The 22629-nt window shown below is 44.0% G+C and overlaps 1 protein-coding gene across 3 annotated transcripts in view; it reads left to right on the plus strand.

The window, feature by feature from the left end:
• ELAPOR1 (endosome-lysosome associated apoptosis and autophagy regulator 1) overlaps positions 1 to 22629 on the plus strand; it is a 54665-nt gene that overhangs the window by 3217 nt on the left and 28819 nt on the right. For 2 of the 3 annotated variants that reach the window (XM_081915378.1, XM_081915379.1), the window contains exon 1: positions 1109 to 1390. The exons of the other annotated variant lie outside the window; for it this stretch is intronic. In XM_081915378.1, the coding sequence (XP_081771504.1) occupies positions 1214 to 1390 (177 nt within the window). In that variant the 5' untranslated portion in view covers positions 1109 to 1213. Of the gene's footprint in view, positions 1 to 1108; positions 1391 to 22629 lie in introns of those variants that run through there. 3 annotated transcript variants of the gene reach the window in all.

Here is a 22629-nt window from a genome sequence, read left to right on the forward strand (position 1 = left end):
TGTCACAACAAACCTATATTCAAAGTCCTTTTAAGAGGAAGTGTTTTGCGAGCGATTCACAGCAGATAGTTCCCACGGGCGGCCCCGAGGTTCCTTCGGCCTTTCCAATGAGATATTTGAGGGGGCTGAACAGGGCCGGATTTAGGTTTGATGAGGCCCAAAGCTACTGAAGGTAATGGGGCCCTTTATATGTCCAGCTGTCCTTTGTCAACAACAAATTGTCGCTGTTTTTTGTGTTGAATATATGCTATTTGGTAATTTATGGACCTAATAGGTATCTAAAGCCATTTGCACATAAAATATGTATTTAATCAAAGCAATTGTTGAACTGAAACACATTTAAGAAGTATATTAATAGTGAAATAATTATTAAGCTCTAACGTAAAATGATTGGGGGCCCATTGCTTGCATCATAGAAGCCTACACAACACGAAACACTTGCTGTATGTAGGTTTTGTTTTATTTTATTATCAAATATTTTGCCCCCCCCCCCCAGAGTGGGGCCCTAAGCTACCCTATATCTTATACGCAAATCTGGCACTGGGAACTGCCCCCGCTGAGTTGATGTGCGTCGTCATTCAAATAGTGTGTATGCCATGTGATCGATTATGTGGGGTGGGGCTTAATCGCCCCCCGCCCAAATTCAAGTGGTTCGCCCCCTGGAGTGGTCTGAGCAGGTGGTGCGGCCTAGTCCTTCCCAGAGCGAGCCTAACCCGCGACTACTCAGAAGCAATTCCTGCTGAATCCAACGCGCCTGACTCCCAGGCCAACGACCTTAGGCTTGCACCCTAACCCTTGGACCTCTTTCCCTCCGGCTACGCCGTTTCCTATTGTTCAAAATTAGGCGGGCTTTTGTTTGTTATGGTCGCGCGGCCTGTCACGCGGCCGCGGCTGGCGCGCCAAGAGGCTCGCGCGGCCTTCGAAAGACGCGCGCGCCAGCAGCAAACGGCCTCTTTCTCCCGGGCGCATCTTTCAAGCCGCCTCAGGTGCGCGGGAGCCGGAGGCCGGCGCGGCGGAGGCAGCTGCGGTTGCTAGGCAGCGAGGTGTGGGCGGCGCGAGGCGGGCAGGGGGCGGGGCTCCCGCATCCCATCTCCGCCTGAGAGCGCTGCTTGCTGCTGCTCTTGCCGCCGCCGCTGCACCTGTGAGTCGGTGGCCGCCTCATCCAGACGCGCGGGGAAGCTGCTCGGTGCCTCGGGGCTGCTCCTGCGCCACGATGGCTGGGGCCGCTGGCGGTGTCCATCCTTCTCGGCCGGATACAGCTGGGTGCTGGCGGTGCCTCCCCGGTGCCGAGCTCGGGCGGAGGCGCCTGCCGCTTCTGCTGCTTTCTCTGCTGTTGCTGCTTTGGGCAGGCGCCGCTACTCCGGGAGAGGAGCTGCACGCCTGCAAAGAGGTACCGGCGGGGAAGAGCAGGGGGTTTTCATGTCCTGGAGCAGAGGAGGGGGCGGGTGTCTAAATTTGAAACGCCTTAGAAAAAACACTTGGCTTCAATCAAATCAAATTGTGTTGACTAGAATAAAACTCGACGCCAAAGTAGTCTGCGATGCTCGTGGAGCAAAAGGCACGCTAGAAGAGCATTGTTTCTTCGGCATCAATGAATGCTGGAGCCCTAGGAAGGGTTGGAGCAAGGCAGGCACACCTCAGAAGTGCACTGGCTGCCTTTCCCTAGGGGTCTTGTGGGGGCCAGTACACTACCTAGCCAGCATGCTAACAACAGCTTGCTGTGAGCAAAACCTCCTTGGAGGGCTGGCAGGCCGTTTGTGGGAATGTTTAAATGGGGGCTGGAGAGGCTAACTTCAAGCCACCACCAGGGAAGGTGGGGGAAATCTCTAGTTTTCCTAGAACAGGCTGAAGCCAGGGCAGTACTGTAGTGGGTAGCTATTTTCATTGTTGGATCGTTACCCTCCATGTTTCCTATATGCTGGACATGGTGCTCTTTTTGTTGTTGGTGCCTCTTAGTGACCCATTCCAGAGAGTAGCCTCTGTTTTAGCAAAAAAAGGTACATTTATGGGATGAACACACTTGGCGTGCCATAGGCTTACACTTTGATCAGTTTTAGTCTTTAAGATACCACAGGATTATTATTTTAGTAGCTATCAAACCAGATTACTTGTTCTAACTAGTTCTAAACTGTCCCTTAGGGACTTCTAGCACCACCACCACCTGCATTTCGCTTTAACTAAGGAGTAACGATAAAGACACATCTCACAAACCTGAAGAAGAGTGTTTGTCTGTCTTTAAATTGGAGGATCAGGGCTGTCTAACCTTCTGGCACTGTAGTACTCCCTTTCCTGCACCCACCCCCATTGACCGCTGACTGGAATCTACCTTGGGAAACTGACTGTTTGCTCCTTTCCCCCCCTCCTATGTAACATGGCAGGTTGCCTGCGAGTCAGATCGCAGTAACTTTCTAGTATGTCAACAAAGAGTGACTTTAATTTCTCCTGTGCATGCCTGTTTTTCCTTAATGAAAACTGATATGAACAGTATAGACAATGGAAACAAAAATCAAAGACAATGAAACAAAGCAAAGGAAAATTGCACATAAATAGCTGCCAGGTGCATGGGTATTAATACTTTTTAATCTCTGGTCATTGTACAGACCATTGTTACATTCCATTGGCTGAAATGGGTGAGGTAGTTCACCACACTTGCCATATACTTGCATTTGTGTGTTGTGTGTGCTTTTTAAAGATCTGGGAATGTCAAGGCTTTCTGAATTTAACTTGTAGTCTGTAAAAGTACATTTTCTCTCTTGCAATTTTGTTACTGGTTTGTCTTTTTTTTTTTTTTTGGTATCTTGTTACACCCAAAATTGCACCTGCAAAAAGCTGGTACAACAGCCAGAATGCACTTTCATTCCATTTTTGTATGGCTTCTTGTACTGCATATATGCTGTTGGTGTAACTGTCTGAGCTCCACCCTTGACAGTTCTTTCTCTGTTAAGAACAAAGGTGGCCTTATGGATCAAACCAAACATTTATCTAATGCCATCATCCTGTTTTCCTTGAGTGACCAAACAAATGCCTTCTGGAAACCAACCAGCAAGACTTGAAGGCAAGAGACCTCACAACTGATTGTCCCTCAGCAACTGGTATTCTGTGGCATATAGTCTCTGGACTTAGGAATTCCATTTCGGCTATCATAGCCGTGGGTAGGGCTCTTCATTCTAATCCCTTCTTCAAAATGACCAAGAAATACCATTTTGATGTTTTAATTGCAACTTTTGTCTGTGCCAAAATGTAGCAATAATGGTGTTCTACTGGGGGTGCAGTGCTGTGCATAATTGTTTGTGCCAGCAGCTCCCAAGACTTAAACAATGCAAACAAAATTGATTACTTTGGAACTCTTGAAAAGGAACTTGAGAAGAAACTAAAGCAGGCAGTTTGAAGTTACCATTATTGAGCCATCTGTTAGCAAAGTGAGTACCCCATAGGTGGCTGATTCCCCCAAATAACACCAGGAGCAGCAAACCTGCCCTCCAACAGTTCCCTCGGGGTCCAAGGGAGGCATAGGCCTCTGTTCCTAAGTGGTCATTGGAGGTGAGGAGGATGAATGTTCTCCCCAATTCTTTCTCCTTCAGATTTTGGTAGAGTGAGAAGCACGTGACTTCAGTTATGTGAAATGGCTGAATGATATATTTATAGAAGGCAAGCTGAGGTGTTCTTTGCACTTCCCCACCTCTTCACAAGCATGAATCTCAGGGAATGAATGCTGATTATCCATTCAAAAATGCCGCGTGGCCCATCCCTGCTAGAAGTCAATCTCATAGGTGTTGGTGGAACTTGCTCTAGCAGGAGGATTATTCTCACGGCCAAACAGTTAGAGACGAACCTGGCAATAACACGGCTTTAGGCCTGTCAGCCAATTAAATCATGTTTCGTTGATTAATCAACTGCCTTTTAACTGAAGGTTGAATCTAGTCATACTCAAGAGTAGACTCTTTGAAATCAAAGGATTTAAGTTACGGTAGTCTTGCTCAACCAATTACACAAAGAGTAAGCTGAATGACCCACTCAGCCAAAGGCAACCCAACAGCCAGATATTTGACTACCCTCACATTTTTGCCATCCCAGGCAGGTAGCAAAACATCCCTCCTCCCTGAGATGCAGTGGGGCTTATTTCACTTTATTTATTTGCTCATCTTTCCAGGAGGCCCACGGCTACCATTTTAAAGTATCATACCTTGAGGCAGTTTATCACACTAGTACATTGCATATGTAGCACAGCCATGAAAAGAAACCTCACAAACACAAACTTGTCTAAACTTATATATAACACAACCCTTTCTGCAGTCCAGTTTCAGGCAGCTCTTGTGACTGAGGGGGAAAATTACCCAGGGGTGAGCTAAAACAAGATCACCTCTGGGTGTCCAGAGTAAAGATAGAGCAAGCAAGGTGGGAGCTTGTGACAGTTAGTTGCCACTCACGAATTCAGAAGCTGGAGTGTGGGTGGTGCTTTTTGCCTCCCTTCTCATAGAATGGAATCGTGGTGCTGAAGAGTTTGCAGCAGCAGTGGGAGATCTCTGGCTCATGGGCCTAATTATGCCCACCAGGCCATTTAGGGAAAAAACACGTCAGCCAGTTAATCACCTGGCATCATATGATTTGAGGTGCTGCACAGGTAAAGTTGAGATGCCAGCTTGAAAAGGAAGACTCAGGAGTGCTCTCTTATGGGTGCTCCTGATTCTTGCTTCCCAGCCTCTGCTTGAACTGGGCGCTCTCTGAATCCAGCACCCTTTTCTGTTGCCCTGCATAGCAACAGAAAGTGCCAGGTTCAAAAAGCGCCAAACTCAAGCTGACTAATTTCTCTATTTTTAACTTTTATTATTAATTCTGTGCATGTTTTATTTAAATGTATAATCTCCTGCAGCCTTCACTGGAGCAGTGTTTCTGGTTTTAATGTGCAGTGTTCTGGGGGATAGAGAAGGAAGGAATAATAAATGTATTCAAGGGTAGAGTGTCGATGAAGGTTTTCAGAATATCAGCAAAATTAGCTCTGCCTTAGAAGTGACTAGATGCATTTCGGACAAACTGGAGATTGGCATCAGGTTTGCTGTCCAGGCTTTGAAAGAGCAACTCCTGAAAAGGAAGCTGTTATGCATCCCTGGTTGGTAGAACATGGAGTGATATGTGATGATTGAAATTAAATGTGGCTTCAGGTTTTAAATGTTAGCTCCCAACTTATCCAGGACCAGAGTCCAAAGCCGTGGGAGTGACTGATGGGGGTGGGGTCAGACAAGCTTAGGAAAATTCCCTGCTAAAAGACTCATTGAATATACCGTAATGGACCGAACTCAACTGTGTGTGAAACTTAGTTGACTACCACCCTCTATTTTGTGTGTGTGTTAAGCAAGGATGGGAGGAGCCTTCAGCCCATTCATCTTATTGAGACATTATAATCGGGCTCCCATGCAGCTGCTATTTGCTGAAGTTTAATAAAACTGGGATTCTATTTCTGCATCTCGTCTGGTCTGCTTTGGCCCTAGGCATTTTGGGCAGGTTGTAGCCAACCATTTGACAGAGGAGGAGGTACAAAATAGTATGTAGCTAATTATAGGTAGTCTAAGAAATTCAAAATAAAGTTATGTCAGCTGTAATGCTGCATGCACTTTCTTTGGACTAAGTCCCACTGAGCTCAGTGGGGCTTACTTTTGAGTAAACGTGCATAGGATTGGAGCATTCATTCAATTAGCATTTTAAAGATATTCCCATTTTAATATTAATAAGCATAAGTACCAAGAGCTTGTCAAATATCCCCAAAGCTTTTGCATTCATTGCTCAGGAGCCTGGAAGCAGTTTTTCTTCTTAATGAGCAATTTGGTAGAATACCGCATGTGGGGTTTTATTTGTTATCTCTCCTAAAAGTGAAAGGCCTGCTAAAGGCTTACAGTGTAACCCTACCCATATCTATTTAGAAGTAAGTCCTATTGAATTCAGTGGGACTTACTCCCATGTAAATGAGATTAGGGCTGCATCCTTGGTGTTTTTCTTCTTTCAATATGAAAGCCCACCATCAAGGGAAAGGCCTTTGAGCAGACAAAGCCTGACATTGTTAGGGACTTGGGTAAGTTGTGAAATAACATTGAAAAATGAGTTGGCATTTCATTCCAGTCATCATGTATAATTCCATGTCCCACCCCTGGGGTACATATGAAGTGCATTTTCATATATGCAAGTGTTGCTCTTTCAGACCCCACCCACCAGAAAATCAGTGTGATCTTTGAGAGCACGGAGCATGCTGAAACTCCTTCATCTCTTTGCATTTGCTCAGTGGGAACAGTAATAGCTGCAGAACAGAATAGCTGCATTTTTATTTAATTTATTCTGATATAGATCCTGACTATTGGCTCCAGGAGACTCATACCTGTTTTTTGCCTAAAGTAATTAGGATCAGTTGCTGCTGCTGCTTGGTACTTCTAGCTAGCAGTGTCGGATCTACGAATTTTGCCAAAGGGGGCAAAAAGGAAGCCTGCCTGGGGCCCCCTACACCTCAACTTGGCAGGCAGGTGGGACCTCAAGTGCTTCCCCAGCCTCAGCCAGACAGTCTTGAAGGCAGCATCTTGCCCTCCTCCAACTCTTTGCAACACTGAGAAATGGTGGGTTGCTCTGCCATGGGAAATGGCGTGCAGGGATCGGGGGTGAGCAAAGACCCTGATAGGCAGTGATCAATGGATGGAGGAGCTGGTTTGCTTGAGGCTCTTTTTCCTCCTCTCCCCCTTCCCTGTTTTTGTATGGTGGAACCTCAACACACACACACACACACACAAGCTGGGAAGCTCTGACTCTGAGCTTGTCCTGGTCTGGTGGCCAAGTTCAGGTTCAGCTTCCCTAGCAGGACTTGAGTAGCAGCAGAGGTGGATTTAGCCGAGCATGACTGCTTCACCTGCACAGAGTGTCGAAACAATGACTTAGAACGGAAGGCAAGAGGCTGTGTGTGTGTGCGCATGTGCTGAATTTCAGCGTGGCACAGGGCACTGCTGAAATTCGAAAGCCCAAAGTCTGCCATTGGGACCAGGCCCCTCTTTCTCTCCTTTGCGTCCCATCCTGCTTCAGCTTCTCATCTTCCTCTTCTTGGGGTGGGCAAGGAGGAAGGACTTTCTATAGCCACTCAGCAGTTTTTCCTCCCCGCTAACCTGCCACGCGGGGCATATGCTCCTTTTCACCACCCCGTTTAATTCAGGCCTGTCAGCTAATGCTTAGACAGATGCTTATGATGGAACAAAAAACCCCAAACCCCTAAACCAATTCCTTTTTGTATTACTCAATGGTCCCACAGAGGTTTGCAAAGTACTCTTTTTATGTCTTTGCTATAGGCAGCAAGAAATGGGATAAAACATATGTCCCTGTAGCTCAGTTGGAGGCAGAACACATGCCTTGCAACAGACCCTAGATTCAATCCCTGACATTTCCAGGTTAGGATGAGAAATACTCTTGTCTGAAGCCGCCTCTGTAGACCAGGAGTGGGGCCCTTGTGGCTCTTCAGATCTCATTGGACTCCACCCCACGCAGCATAACCAGTGGTCAAGGATGATGGGAGCTGTAGTCGAACAACATTTAAAGGGTCACAGGTTCCCCTCCCTGGACTAAGGCCAGATAAAACCTTAGACTATATCTCTGAATTAAGAGGACTCTTTTAAAGAAACAAAAACTGTTGTTTTTGCTTGCTTTTGTAGATTGTAAATATTGAGGTGAGACAAAAAGTGGTCTGTATTGGAAACACTGGTAAAAGCTCCTGCTGATGTATAGGACAATTACATTGAGAAATATTTGATTCTGCATTTATATGTCTTAATATCGCCCTTTTCACTGTACATCTTGTGCATCAATGACTTTTCAGCTTCTCCTCACTCTTTTATAGCCTTGGTCTAGTAAGGCAACTGTAATTGGTTATGTGCTGCAGTTATCACCCGTACACTGATGACTGTGTGTTTCCTCTTACCGGAAGCCTGGACTTAGCTGAGGATGCCTAACTGCCCTTGCTTTACTAGATTTATTTGATATTCAGATAAACACCTGCATTTCACACCCCCACCCCCATTAGCCTCACCATATGCTGTATGAGTAAACTCTTGAATATGTAAGTACAGTGGTACCTCGGTTTACGAACTTAATCCATTCTGGAAGTCCATTCTTAAACCATTCTTAAACCAAGGCGCACTTTCCCTAATGAGGCCTCCCACTGCCGGTGCCCTTCCACCGTTCGGATTCTGTTCTTAGACTGAGGTAAAGTTCTCAAACCAAGACACTGTTTCCGGTTTTGCGGAGTTTGTAAACCAAATTGTTCTTAAACCGGACTGTTCTTAAACCGAGGTACCAATGTACTGTGACTGAGGAGCACTGGTTTCCTGCTTCTCTATTTCTGTGAGCAAAGCCCTCGCAGCTTCCCCACCCAACTGGCTATCTCACAAGAGAAAGATTAAAACTGTCTGACGGAAAGTTGGGAAAATCTGGGTCTTAATTTAAACCCTAAACGACTCCTCAGCCTGCCACCTTACTCGTGACTCCTCAGCCTCTCACCTTCCTCTGATAAAGTATCTCCCATTTACCTGTAAAATGTGACTTGAGGTCTGATTGGTCATTGGGCAGGAATCCCATGAAAAGGTACGCTAGGATCATTCCCTTTGTTCTTGCTTCCCCACCTCGGGGCCTGTGACCTTTCTGCATCAGGGCCAGATAGCATTTTGCTATGCACTGGGAAGCTGACCATTCTTGCAGCTTACTCATAAGCAACTAGAAATACAGTGCTGACTGGTTAGATCAGTTAGGGGTTTGAGCCACCGGGCTCTCATTTTGTTTATAGTATTCTGTTGAACATTTGCCTACTCCCCTCTTTCTTTTATTCTTAATAGAGTTTCATAACTTGACCACTGAAGTGTGTGCATTTGCCGACCTCAGGATTCTAGTCATCCCCATGCATCCAGACTGCTTGGAATTAATGCTACAAGGAATTTAGGATCAGAGTTCTTATAGACTAGTACATTAATCTATCCTCTGGGAGACACCAGGAGCAGGGGATTGGCTGGAGGCACAAGGTGCATTGGCCCGGGATCCCAGGATCTAATAGTTAATGGGGCATCCCTCCTTGTTTGGGGTGGCAGGACAGGCTGCAGACTGAAACAGGTGGTGGCAACCATAAATCAAGAAGGCATAACTGGCTCCCTACTGGGCTGTTGAGTACCCACATACAAGGAAGGGGATCTGTTACATAGTGCTACTTCAGATTCTTGATCATGAGGTCAGTTTCTGTAGAGCTAAGAACATAGGAAGAGCCCTGCTGGATCAGCCTGAAGGTCCATCTACTCCAACATCCTGTTATCTCAGTGATGGTGCCTGTTGGAAAGTTTACAAGCAAGACATGAGCACTAGAGCAATCTCTGCACTCATATTCCTCGGTGACGGGTATTCAGAGACATGGAAGTAGCATACAGCTTTCATGGCTGTTTGCCATGGATAGCCTTATCCACCATGAATTTATCAAATCACCCCTTTAAAGCTGGTTGCAGCCATCACGATCACCATACTCTATTTATCTGCTGTGCGAATAAGTATTTTATTTTGCTGTTCTGAAATTTCCAACGTGCATCATCGTTGAGTGGCCCAAGGTTCTAGGAACATATTAGAGTGAGGAAAGCAAGGTAAAAAATTGTCGTCAAACATCAGGCTTATTAGTCTCATTCTGCCCCCGCAATGCTTCATCAGCTCCCTTACCTGTTCACCCCTTTCCACTAATAGCCAGGCTTGTCTTTCAGTTGGAGTTGTGTTTTTTTCTGGTCATCATTTTTGATTGGCTGCTTGTCCCACCTGCTTCCTCCTTCTCAGCTCTCTTCCAGAAGCCCCTCTGCCCTGTGTAAACGTTTCTCCTACACAAACTGACATTTTACTTCCTTCACATAATTTGCTGCTCAATTGGAACCTGCAGAAGATAAATGATAGCAATTTATTTTCTAGGTAATGTGCCATTTTTCAAGCCGTAATCCCAGCTACTTCCCTTTTGGAACTATGTATATCACTGTATATTTACACTGCACCACCCTCTTCTGCTTTTTGAGATGACTCAGGTCCATATACCTCAATTAAAATCATTCCATTCTGTGGAAATCCTTATCCTCGTTTATAAAAGAAGCAGGAGGTCCTGGGCGCTATACTCATTTTTGCAGTGTGTGCTGCTTTTGTACAACTGGATTTGGCTTGCTGTCCTCAATCTTTAGACAAGCCACACTGCAGCTTCCAAACTCTAAATAGGTAAGAGTCTTGGAGCCTCAGGGGACTGAAAACCCCCTGGTAATTTATTTTAAATAATACAGGTATTTCCTAATTTACATCATTTTTCTGCATAGATGTCAATCAGCAGTACTGTAGTGCTGATGTAACTTTCATGCTTTATGATTTTGTATTGCTGGCACATCCTTCCTAACATTTAAGTGCTGCTGGAACTAGTCTTTAGATCAGGTGTTTTGGCATAAAGAAGCTGAACTGAAAAGGCTGCCAATCACCGTTGCTATACATGCAATGTTTTATAATTTGCAAGTCTTTGACTTTGTAATGAAGAGCAGCCATGTAGTGGCTGCTTTTAAATCCAGGCACATGAGTGCTGCTCCTTGTGGGTGAGCATCACGTGCAGTCCCCATTGTGTACCACGTTATTGCAAGACACAGAGGTGTGTAGCAGCCTGTAAGGCAAAGTGTTACAAATAACTGATGTGCCAACACTGGACATTCTGCATGAGACACCAGTTTAAAGTGCTCTCTATGTAATGTGTCTGCTTATCATTTGCATCCACGCTCAGAGCTTAGGTATGAAAAGGTATGGAGCCATAGCAAACCGGAGAATGGATCTTGCTGAATTCACTCTGTTGTGGTGTGTCATGGACAATAGCATGAACAGCCTAATTAGCACTCTTCTTTGTTTTAGATATGTGCAATTATTGCCTCATTAATGAGGCACTGTCCTTTCCAGGATAATGTTTTATTGTTTGAGCTGAAGCCCCATAGCAATGAATGAACAATACAGATGACCAACTTAGCAACTGGCAAACGTGTGCAAGTTCGCCTGTTTCTTAAATGTTGTGCTGAAGTGCAACAATGGTTGGCTTGGTCTGCGGTAATTGTTGTTTCACCAGTAGATACTTATACATTCTGTGATATATCCACCTGCCCCACCTAGCCCCCTTGTTGCACAACACAGAGCTGTAACTTCCGTTTCTCACTTTAAAAAAAATTATCCACCCTGAAACACATTGTAGTAATCCTACCACTATGGAGTTAAATTTAGAACCATTTGTATCCACATTTGGATTTTTCTTTTCAGTTCCTTTCAGTTTCTTCCCTGTGTATTCCAGCAAAAATTAGTCATTTTTCCTTAAGCCCTATTCAGATGTTTAGCTGAATGCATCAGGGCCCAAAGTGTGTGCATGACTGCATCTTCTCCTAACCTTTCTTTAGAGTGAATGCCTGAAGGGAGGATCCAGCTATATTCAACAGACACTAAACCTGTGGAGATTGGGAGTGAATATTGGGATAGGAGCAACACATGCTGTTTGGGCAGTGGCGGCGGGGGGGGGGGTACAGTGTACACAGCCTCCAATAGAATATTTAGGGGGAGCTGAACCCTCCCTATTTTCCACAAGTTGGCACCTTCCTCCCTTGGACAGCCACCTCCCTCCTAGCTGGACACCACCCTCTTTTACAGGCTTGTGTCCTCATGGTGAAGGAAGGTGGTGTGGAGGGAGGGGAGAAGTGAGGAGAGGCACACCCCCACCCCAATATTTTCTTCAAGTTGGCATCTGTGACCAGCATCTTGTGCACCTATTCACCACAGACCCCTTGCTAATTTCTTCTTGTAGAGACAAGAAAAGGGTGGTTTTGACCTTTGTAAAATCCAGTTTGCAAATATCTCAAGGTAGTGCATGCATTTTACACACACACACACACACACACACACACCACTGTGCTCGCACACGTTTTCAAAGTTGTTGCTACAGAGATGAAAAGCCATACTTTCAATCTCTTCAATTAAATGAAGAAGTGGTTTAGAGAGGAAACACGTACAGAAAGAAAATGCTGGGAATTAGAGCTAGGAGAAAGTGAAGTATCAACCTGATAAGGAGAGCAGGTGGTGAACATGCAATAAATGAAACTTAAAATGTTGATTTTGCCTTTTACAGGCCGCTGGTTTCAGAGGCTGAGTGGTGGTTTATGTGTACATGAAGTAAAACTGGAAAAACCAGTAGCTTGGAGGATTTGTAACCGACAGGGGCCTAGGCTGTCTAACATTGTGAGGCTCAGCTGAGTTAAAAGCCACTTTTAATCCATAAACGTTTGCCCAGGGGTTTCTGAAGATATATGTGGAGAAATGAGTATAGTGGATGCCCTAGATAAGTTTTGTACTATGTGGCCCGGGAAGTCCTAATCCTGCATCAGAAATGTTTCCCCGCTAGCAAAGCAAGAGAGGAGGGAACACAGGTTAATACTAAAGTACAAGCTTTGTGTGAAACAAGTATCCAGGTTTAGTCCCTGTCATCTGGGCTGGGAAGGACATGTGCCAGCCAGGATAGAGAATCCCAGCTTGCTTGGACCAGCAGTTTTATTTGCTGTTAAGCAGCATTCCATGAACTTGCTATTGTGCCATCTCAGACAGGGAAGTTAGTGAAGAGATCTGATTCTGATAATCGAGGGATGAGGAGAGTTGCCAGCAGAAGTACACTGAAACCAGAAGATTGCAAACAAGATTGGGCTTCTAACACAGTTCCAGGAAACGGACAACTTTTCTTCATAATAGGCATGTGTCTAATCTTCTCAAAGAATGTCTGTGTGCCTCTTAAAGACAGATTGAATTGCTCATTTGAAAAAGCAAAATGTTCTGAAGAAATAGAACTTGTTTGTATGGTCATCAGTGACAAAACCCGCTTGTAAAATGGTATTGAGAGCCACTTCAAACAGCAGAGATACTTTGGGCATGGGGGAGAAGGAAGTAGAGATGGAATGGCAGGTACACTCCCAGTGCCAGATTGCAGCCTTGTTTGCTTCCTGGTTCAGAATGCCCGAAGGAGGAGTACATGGTGAATCCAGATAAGAACTCCTTGTTATTCCTTAGCTGCTTTTACAACCTGTTCCTTACAGAGGCAGCTGAACGACTTTTAAGGCTGGCCAATATTTCAACTATGCTTCAGTTATTATTATTCAGTACAAGGTTCTGGGTCCAGCTTTCTGGAGGTAGAATTATTCTGAGTGCATTGGAAGAATGCTGCAGTTTCCTGAAAATACCCATTTCCACATTTGTGATAAACTTAACATTCCTTACAGCAGCTAAGTGACCTTTACTGGTATGAAAGCACTTTCTGCTTAAAAGGGTCTCTTTACTATTGATTGATCATCGCAGGTGGGAGAAAGCAGGGATTGAGAACATGGGAAGCTGCCTTATACCAACCAACTCAGACCACTGTTCATCCAGCTCAGAGTCATCTACGTTGTACACCAGGGGAGGGTAGTCATTAGTCTTGCAAGATCTACCATATTATTATTATTTGAAATCCCCCAAACAGAGCCAGGTGCAAAATAAATTTAGCTAAGGGCTTATCCACTTCCTCTTGTCCCACTGCTTTCCCCTGGGGAAAAAATGCTCTTTTGTTATCAGTCAGAGCAAATGGCACGGGTTTTCCGTGAACTGCCATTTGTTCCAATTTAAAGCTAAAGAGCAGGTTTTTCTTGGGAAATGAGTGGGGCAAGGGGAAACTTGCTTAGACCCATGTTTTCTAGGCATGGGGCAAGCAAAAGTGTGGACAAGCCCTAAGAATTAAGGACAGAGTGCCCTTTAACATATGACAGAGTGCCCTTTAACTATCTGTAACTTTAACATATGTTTAGCCTAGATTTCCCTGCAAGGCTTTCTTTGTTTCAGCAACCTAATTTAGAATTTTTGTGTCTCTCTCTGTGTTATTTTATTTTATTTATTTATACTCCACCCATCTGGCTGGGTTGCCCCACCTATTTTTGGTGTTGCTATTACAGTGGTACCTTGGGTTAAGAACTTACGGTAATTCGTTCCGGACGTCCGTTCTTAACCTGAAACTGTTCTTAATCTGAGGTATCTTTAGCTGATGGGGCCTCCTACTGCAGCCACGCCGCCGTGTGATTTCTGTTCTCATCCTGAAGCAAAGTTCTTAACCCGAGGTACTATTTCTGGGTTAGTGGAGTCTGTAACCTGAAGCGTCTGTAACCCAAGGTACCACTGTACTAGACAGTTGGAATCCCTTACCAAGCTCCTGGAAATCACCCAGAGATCTGCCAGTAGTTTCCAATCTACCACCACACCTGCTTGATACTGTCTAGCGGGGTTTCAGACAGAAGTCTTTTCCAGCTCTGCTTGGAGACACTGGGAGGGTTTTTTAAAAGCAACTGCACCAATTCCCCATAGTAACCCCCCCCCATACCGAAAAAGCAAAGACTGAACGAACACAAAGCGTGCTTTACACCCTGTATCAATGGCAGTTTCTCCCTAGGAGCCACTAGTTCTTATCTACCATATAGTGACGGTTCATTTATGAGTCTGCTTTAGTTTGGTGGCAGGTGCAAAAACAGGAATATTTTAAGAGTAGCTACAAGGATAAAATGAAGTGTTACCTGCCAAAAGATGAAGGTGAAGAAGAGGTGGTTTCCGCTCAAAAGAAGATGTTTTAATCTGGTTTTGGCAGTTTATTTTAAGTATGGAAATGGAGCACATTCTACCCTAATACAATATGGGTACATGCTGTCCCTGACATTTCATGTTAATTAACTGCTTAATAAACACTTATGCCTCATATGTCTAATTTCCCCCCTTTTTTCAAACTTCACATTATCAATTTTCTAACGGTACAGTCCCCCCCCCAACTCATTTCTGTCCAACCGCACACTGAAGAAAAGGCTTTGACATAGGGGGTTGAATCTGGGACGTTTTGTATGCAAAACGTAGTCTCAAACAATATCCCTTCCCCATTGTGTAAGACCAAATGTGTGCGTGTGTTTTAAATTTATCTACCATCTATTTTCTACAGAAGAAAAGTATCTTTTTTCTACATGACTGTTAATTGTTTTGCATAATATACCCCTCATTTGTGGGGGTTCCCCCCCCCCATATTTAGTATATGTTCTTGTTTGGGAAAGTGGTTTGTCAGTAGAATTATTTTTATTTCTCCCCTTTTTCTGACTTACCTGCTATTCATTGCACTCGGGTAGGTTATCCTTACAATGTGCCAAATAAAGAACAGCTCAGGCAAGTGCCAGGAGCAAATGTCAGTCTCTTGCCAAGGAAAATAAATGGATATATACAGTAAGCTTATGTCCAGGAGAATTCTCATGAATCGCACAGAAGTTCTTGCTCATTAAAAGTGGAATTTCCTTAATAGCTTGGAAATGTCAAACTCTGTGCTAATCTATTGCTCTTGAGTGATGGGTGTGCACACATACATGCAGATAGAGGGATTGTGAGCAGACAGAATCATGTATGCCTTACAGAAAATGGGAAGGCAATGACCAAGTTCAGATGTAACATTAGACTGTGGTTTAACACTGCATGAATCAGCCTCCTCTCTTCCTGAGCAACTCTATTCCTCCCATACAGCCAAGAACATGAGTCCACAGGCTGTTCCTTTTTTGTAAACTGTGACTTCGTGTGCTATCTGAAGCAGGGATAACGTTTTCTCACTAACTGCACTTAGTTTTCAAACAAGTCAACTTCAAATTGTGAGTTATGAAGCTGTATTGATTTTATATAAAAACCCTAACCATAGTTAGTGTTAAATTACTATTCTCAGTTTTGACAACGCAGGAAGTCATAGTTTACTGAAAGCAAAGCAAGAGCTTATATGTTCCTTCTTTTAGCTGTGGGTAGGTGGGGAGAGCCCTGAAGGAAGGTAGACACATTCACATTGCTTTTAAACAGTGGTTTAGTGTAACATCCAGACACGACTGAATATATGTGAGCTGCTAATGGCTTATCCTTCGGTGTTTTGCCAGGTAAAAACATACATTTCTCTGCAATCGAAAAAGCACAGGTTGCAATCTCAGTTGGGTGTTTGAGTGACAGAATGCATGAAACTGAGTGCTTGACTTTGTGTTCCCACATATTTTTTACATCCAACAAACAGTTAGCTTTAAAAGCATTGTAGGCTGCTCTAGCTCCATATCTAATTCAAAATGCCGAATGCTACTGCATATAAGACTGAAGCAAAAATTAAACCAACCCCCCCCCAAACCCCTGGCATTCAAAGAGGCAAATTGATAGGTCTGGAGGATATTCTGACAATAGCTTGAATTAAGCACACAGAGTGAAGGGTGGGAGGGAAGGCGCTGTACCCATTAAACAAGTGCAGGTGGTTGGGATGCAGCGGTGCATCTCACCCAGCATCATTAACTGTGACTGGGAATTGCTCTCCCACAGAGGCCTTTCTCGGTCTTGGGGCGGCATGCTTGCAAAGCAAGTGCTCAGCAGCTGAGCCTCTGCAGGTCTTTTGACTGTGGATCCAGCCTGGAAGCTCAACTTGTAGCTGTTACACTTGAGACCCCTTGGACTTGACTTTCATTACAGAAAAGTAGCACTTGTTATAGCCCTTCTGAGCTTCATCTGGAATTGTACTAATTTTTCCTCCTTCAAGAATTTTACTATCCCAGTGAAATGTTTTAAAAATACTGGAAGCTGGCTACCAGGAATTGCTTGCATAGGCTGAAAGAGAGCAATACACTGCCCTGTTCACTGCTTCAGCCAGTAATGAGAATTCTGTGCCACTGTGCATACAGATAAGGGCAGGGATCTGGGCCAAATCTCTTGGGCTGAGCCCAAACGATTGCCTTTTGTTCCATGTTAGTTTGTTTTTGTCCTTTTGCATTCTTGTATTTCTCTTCACATGTTTGCAGGGTACACGTGCAGACATCAGTACAGGGATGGAAAGGGACATGAGACATAACAAGGAGGGAAGCTTCCATTGATGCCAGTAGCACTTTCCCTCCTGGTTCAAATAGCAGCTTTTGGGGCAGGGGGCAAGAAAGGTTTTTGCCAGGAACATGGCTGACAGACACCATTAACTGCCTCTTGGTACAGGGTCCAAATCCTGATCCCCCCTCGGCCACAAATTATAAGAAAGCTAGGCACATTAATTTCAACCATCCATTTAACATGTCACCAAATTTGGCCCCCAGCTTTGCACTGCTGACCATAGTTTCAAGCGCCACCACCAAGTGACATTCTGCACATCTTTATTTGGAGGGTGATGTTTAGCCCTGATGAATGCCTGCGATTTGGAAGACTGTGGGTTCCACTCAGCATTGTTCCATGGGCAGATGTACAGTCCACTTACACCAGACAGAGCAAGTACGGAAAAAATGTGTGTGTTTTTGTCACGGGGTCATGCATAGTTTTGTTTCTGACTACACACCAGATTTTGCATGGCTCTGCTCCTGAGTAGCTCACTCTCTAGGTTCAGCCTCTGTCCCTCTCCCTTCTTGAACACATTCATTAACCTCTTTCTGTTATATACGTTGTGATGGTAGATGTGATGAAACTAAAATGAAGCCAAGTACATAATCTCCAACACTTTTTGGTTGTGGGAGCAGGGAGCAGAGAAGTGACATATTCCCTGCAGAAGTTTTACATGGCAAAAGTTTTGCAGTCTTTGGTGGTGCACATATTTGTATTTGGTTGAGGAAAATACTGGGTGCTTTTTAAAAGCACAAAACCCATAACATTTTCTCCTGCATTAAAATGCATTTTCTTCCGAAGTCTGATAGTTCTCCTGTGATCAAGTGATACTGTTCTAGAAGAAAATGTGTGTGGCTGCACCTTTCTGTAAAAACTGGATGTGCTGAGAAAGATCAAGGGATTTCAAAAACCTTCCCTGTCAAACAGTCTTAATATAATAACTCTTGTCTTACCTTTTCCCTTCCCTGATATTCAAGTGCTGTGAAACTTCAAAGGCTTGGCTTGTTTTCAATTGCTATTTTGAACCACTTGCTGTTCATCAGCCTAGGAACAAAATCACTTTTTACACACTAGCTAGATCTAATTTAAATGGTGTTTGAGAAAGGCTCTATATTTTCATGAGCCCTTTGTCTCTTATTAGTTTAAGAAAATGCTAATACAGTGCCAAAACATTGTTTAACATGTCACAAAACTCCAAAGCTTGTTCTGCAACAAAGCTAAATAAGCCTTCTGAATTTAAGTTAAGCAGAAGGAAAAATATATCATGTTTGCACTATAAATGAAGGTGCTGAAGAACTAAACTTTTTCCTTGAACAAGTTCAGCAAAATCCTTTGATTTACTTATTTTTTTTCCCCCTTTTTGCTCTGTATAAAAGAAGAAGAGCAAAACCCTCTCATGCTTGTTTATAGCCTTGCCAACAGAGTTGGAAAGGAGTGCCTGGCTTTTGCCAATGAAGAGTTCACCTGGGTGTGAGAATGAGTACCTCCTCTATGTAGAGAGCACTCATCTTGGGGAGGGCAAGAGTTCTGGGGCAAGACGGTTCAAACAAGACACAGTATTTATGTACTATGAAAGGCGTGGGGGAGACACGGGAGGCAGCTGCAACGGATATACATTACAGCAAGGGTTTTTCTTTAACTTGCTTACCTGTGTGGGGTGCTGTGTCCTTGCATCTCCAGTTGTGGGAGCAGAAGGGAACTTGGCATTTGGGCCTGAAGCTCCAAGGTGAGATACTGTACCAGATAAGGTTCTGGGAAGAGAGGTGGAGGCTTCTGCCAAAGTCGAAAGCTGTCAAATCTTCAGTATGGGATTGCATCCTAATTAAATTGCAATTCATTATTTATGTTTGCTTACCATTTTTGAGCTTTTCTTTTGATATACTTCCACACTTGTCTTTATCAGCTCTGAATTTCTCCTGCTGTTTTATTGTCTCTCTCACAGCCCTTTAAAGTTAGCTTCTTTGAGAAATCTTGCATCCTTTTGCCTGACTTGTGTGTGCTTTTGCCTCATTTGACAGCTCCCTTTCTGATTAATTTATGCTTATGTCAAACAGAGGCCCCATTATTTGCTTCAGATTCTTTCTTTCTGTCGGTTGCTTCATCAGATCTTTAAAAGATTTGATTCTCGTACCACTTCTTGGTTTTCATAGGAGCCTCTTAGTTTGGGAGCTCTGGGTTTGCATGTACAGATTGTGCAGAGGTCTGTGCATATTAAGTTCATTGCAAGCAAGCTTTTTTGCACACACTGCCTTAAGTCAAACATGTGGATGGCAGGTGGAACCAGCAGGTGCCCCATGAAGGGGATGGTGGTAATCCTGTTTGTCACTATGCAGGCCCTTTGAAGGTCTGCAGAGGACTGCAGTTTGACACTACACAGGCTGTAAGAACAAAAGCGGGGGTTTCTCAGCAACATCATTGCTCTTATGCAGCTGCCCTACATGTCTTTGTCCAAATGCAGAGCTTTTTATCAGGTATATAGATTTGGGTGTTAGAAGTAATTAGGTGTTTTGTTTTGTTTTTTTAAGAATTAATAAGGAAATCTTAGAACCTTATTTCTAAACAGATTATAATCTATTCATTTCCTTACTATTTAAGGGGGGGAGTGGGAAGATAAGGTGCTCAACTTGCAGCTTAACACAAAAGGTGATTTTTGCCAGGCTTTTAGGCTAACTCTTCCAGCCGGCTACATTTGCCTTGAGCATTAGCTTAACTTCTTCATAAACATCTCTCCCTGGCCTCTGCACAGAGGAAGGTGTCGGGTTTTCAAGGTGATTAGCAGGGAACACTTTACCCATGCAGCAGCTGTTCCTCCATATGGATGTGTGGAACACAGTCAAAGATAAGTGAAGGGCAGGGCAGGGCAGGGCAGGAGGTGTCCACAGAAAGCAAAAAACCGGCTTTCATCAATCCTGATAAAATTAACATCTGGGAAACTTTTACAAAAAGCTGCCTTTTTGTTGCCGCTGTTTCACGTAGGGCTACTTCATGTATTACAAACAGAAAAGAGATTAATCTACATGTCAGGTGATGCGTGAGCAAACTGCCAACCTGGATCTAATCGCTGCGTGGAATTATGCTTAACACCAAAGCACCTTTGTCCACAAAATGGCACAGCCAACTCTGACCCTGAGTGGTATGGGGATGGTATGGTGCATTTTTTTTCCTTTCAAAGAAGCCTCCCTTCCCCACATTAAATGCTGGAATTCTGGGATGAACTGGGAATTGGGAGTGCATGCCTGATTCTCTGACTCCAGTCCTCTACGTTCCAAGATACTTTAATATTTTGAAGGGTCTTCCCTCCTATTATTCATTATTTTTTTACCTTTATATCCCAACAGTCCAAGGAGTTGAAGGTGCTGTACATAGTTCTCCTCCCTCATTTTATCCTCACAACAACCCTGTGAGGTAGGTTAGGCAGCGACTGGCCCCAAGGTCAGCACCCAGTGAGCTTCATACCTGCGAGGGGGGGGTGTATTTGAACCCCAATCTCCCCGGTTTTAGTGCAATGCTCTCTTGACTACACTACATTGGCTCATAAATATTACTGTATCCAAATAATGCAATTCCAAGCCAGAATGAGATTTGATGGCTCTCTATAGATTTTAGAAGAATGCAGCTGCAAATGAAATGAGTAGCATTAGATCACAAGGAAGGTAGTTGGGGACCAGAATTTGACTTTAGGCAGAGTGAGGCAGCTGCCTCAGGTAGCACATGCTGTGTGGGTGGTGGTGTGGCAGCGAGAAGCTGGATGATAGAGGTAGGTGTGCACCACATGGTCTTCCCTGCATGCCCCACGGGATGTGGTGGAGTGCACCATCTTTGCTAGTGTTGAAGTAAGATTCAACAGCCGCTCCAGTTGGCTTATCTACATCGAATGGACAGCACCAGAGTGCCTTTTACCCCAGGCAGCAAAATGTCTTGGGCCAGCCCTTTCAGGGACAATAGAACACATTATAAAGAGTTTTTATAAGAAAAACATATAAAAAGCATGTTAACCTAGCCACTCGGGGACTTAGCTGGAGATTGCATTTGCCATTAAGCAAATGTATGATATTAATTACATTTGTTCCTAAGAAAGTTACCAGTGCATTTGCAAGCAGGCCTTTGTTCTTGTCGGGGAGCAGAACTAGCTTCTCTCTTACGGCATCTAGATTCTGAAGCAAGATAGATCCTAAACAAGGTACCGGTAATTTGCTGTATTTTTGTCCCAAGCAAAAGTCAAGATTGTTTTTATGGGAAGGATTTTTGATTTATTTGATTTGTTTGCGTGTTGGCTGCTCTTCAGCCAAGACTCTCAGAGCAGCTCATAAGAATTAAATTAATAATATACAATGACAATGTGATAGCTCAGCCAGTAGAGCATGCGACTTAACCTCAGAGTCGTGGGTTCAAGCCCCACATTGGGCAAAAGACTCCTGCATCACAGGGGGTTGGACAAGGTGACCCTCAGGGTCCCTTCCAGCTCTACAAGTCTACGATTCTGTGAATATCAAACTGTACAATATGTTGCCAATAAAGAAGGCAACATTCCAGCATGATGAAACGCAAACAAGCCAAAAGACCTGGGCAAATTAAAACGTCCTCACCTGGCACCAAACAGAAAACCAAGGCTAAGGCTGTGTACTACATACCACACATTTTAATGCATCTTACTACCTCCGAAGGAATAACTTTTACTTTTTATAAATGAAAATTAGGTATATTTACAGTTTGAAGCCGGACACAAAAAGGAGAGTCTCTCCTGTTAAGAGAGGAAGAAGAGCAGTTGCCCAGTAGGATTGATTAATCTTTATTAAGTTAGTTAATATTAGTGGCAAACAGCAGAACTGAATACATATGAAACGTATAGAATGAACACAGAGTCCATTAAACAGATTAAACATATGACCTTTGCATTTTCTACTCAAATGAGAATGGCTACATCATAGCAAGTAGGAAATGCCAAAATAAATATATACCGGTAGATCAGCCTCAGAATAAATATGCAGAACAGCCCCATATGCCTCCATCGCAAAGAAACAGAGAGCGCATTACTTGGTCAGGTGACTCATAGGAGAATTGGTGGACTTGGCTCATTTCCAGAACCGTTCTCTCTGGCCCTGGTCAAATACTCCAGTACTCCATCTGTTTAGAGAACTAAAGAAATATTGTTTTGCCTTTTAGGCAACACTTTATATCCGGGTTTCTCCAGGAACCTGTTTAATGAACAACCAGTTTTGTTACACTAATCCCTAATAATGCTAGGATAAACATAGTATGTTTGCTAAATATTTAGAATCTAGAGGAGCCCTGAGAATTTAGAGCAGTTGTGAATAAATATGCTTCATAAAATCAACAACAACCACAACTACAACAGCAACCACAACAATCCCTGCCCCTGGATTCTACCACCTTGCTCTGCATAACTCAGAAATGATGCAGGGAGCGAAGGATGCCTTCCCTGCACCAGGCTTTGTGTGTGTGATCTCATGTTTTGCAAAGCCAAATCAATAGGTATAGGAAGAGCACTCCCTATTTTCTCTCGCTTGAAAATGCCACCCAGCTAGCATTTCCCTTCTAAAGAAAACATGGGGTTGTGAATCCTGTGTTTTTTCTCCTAACATGTAGACCTGTGCCAGGAGTTGGGGAAATGGGATTTTGCTGCACGTAGTAAGGCAACTGGAGCTCTCATGTACCCTG

The sequence above is a fragment of the Podarcis melisellensis genome (assembly GCF_964234715.1).
Source record: "Podarcis melisellensis genome assembly, chromosome: 6".
Lineage (NCBI taxonomy): Eukaryota > Metazoa > Chordata > Lepidosauria > Squamata > Lacertidae > Podarcis > Podarcis melisellensis.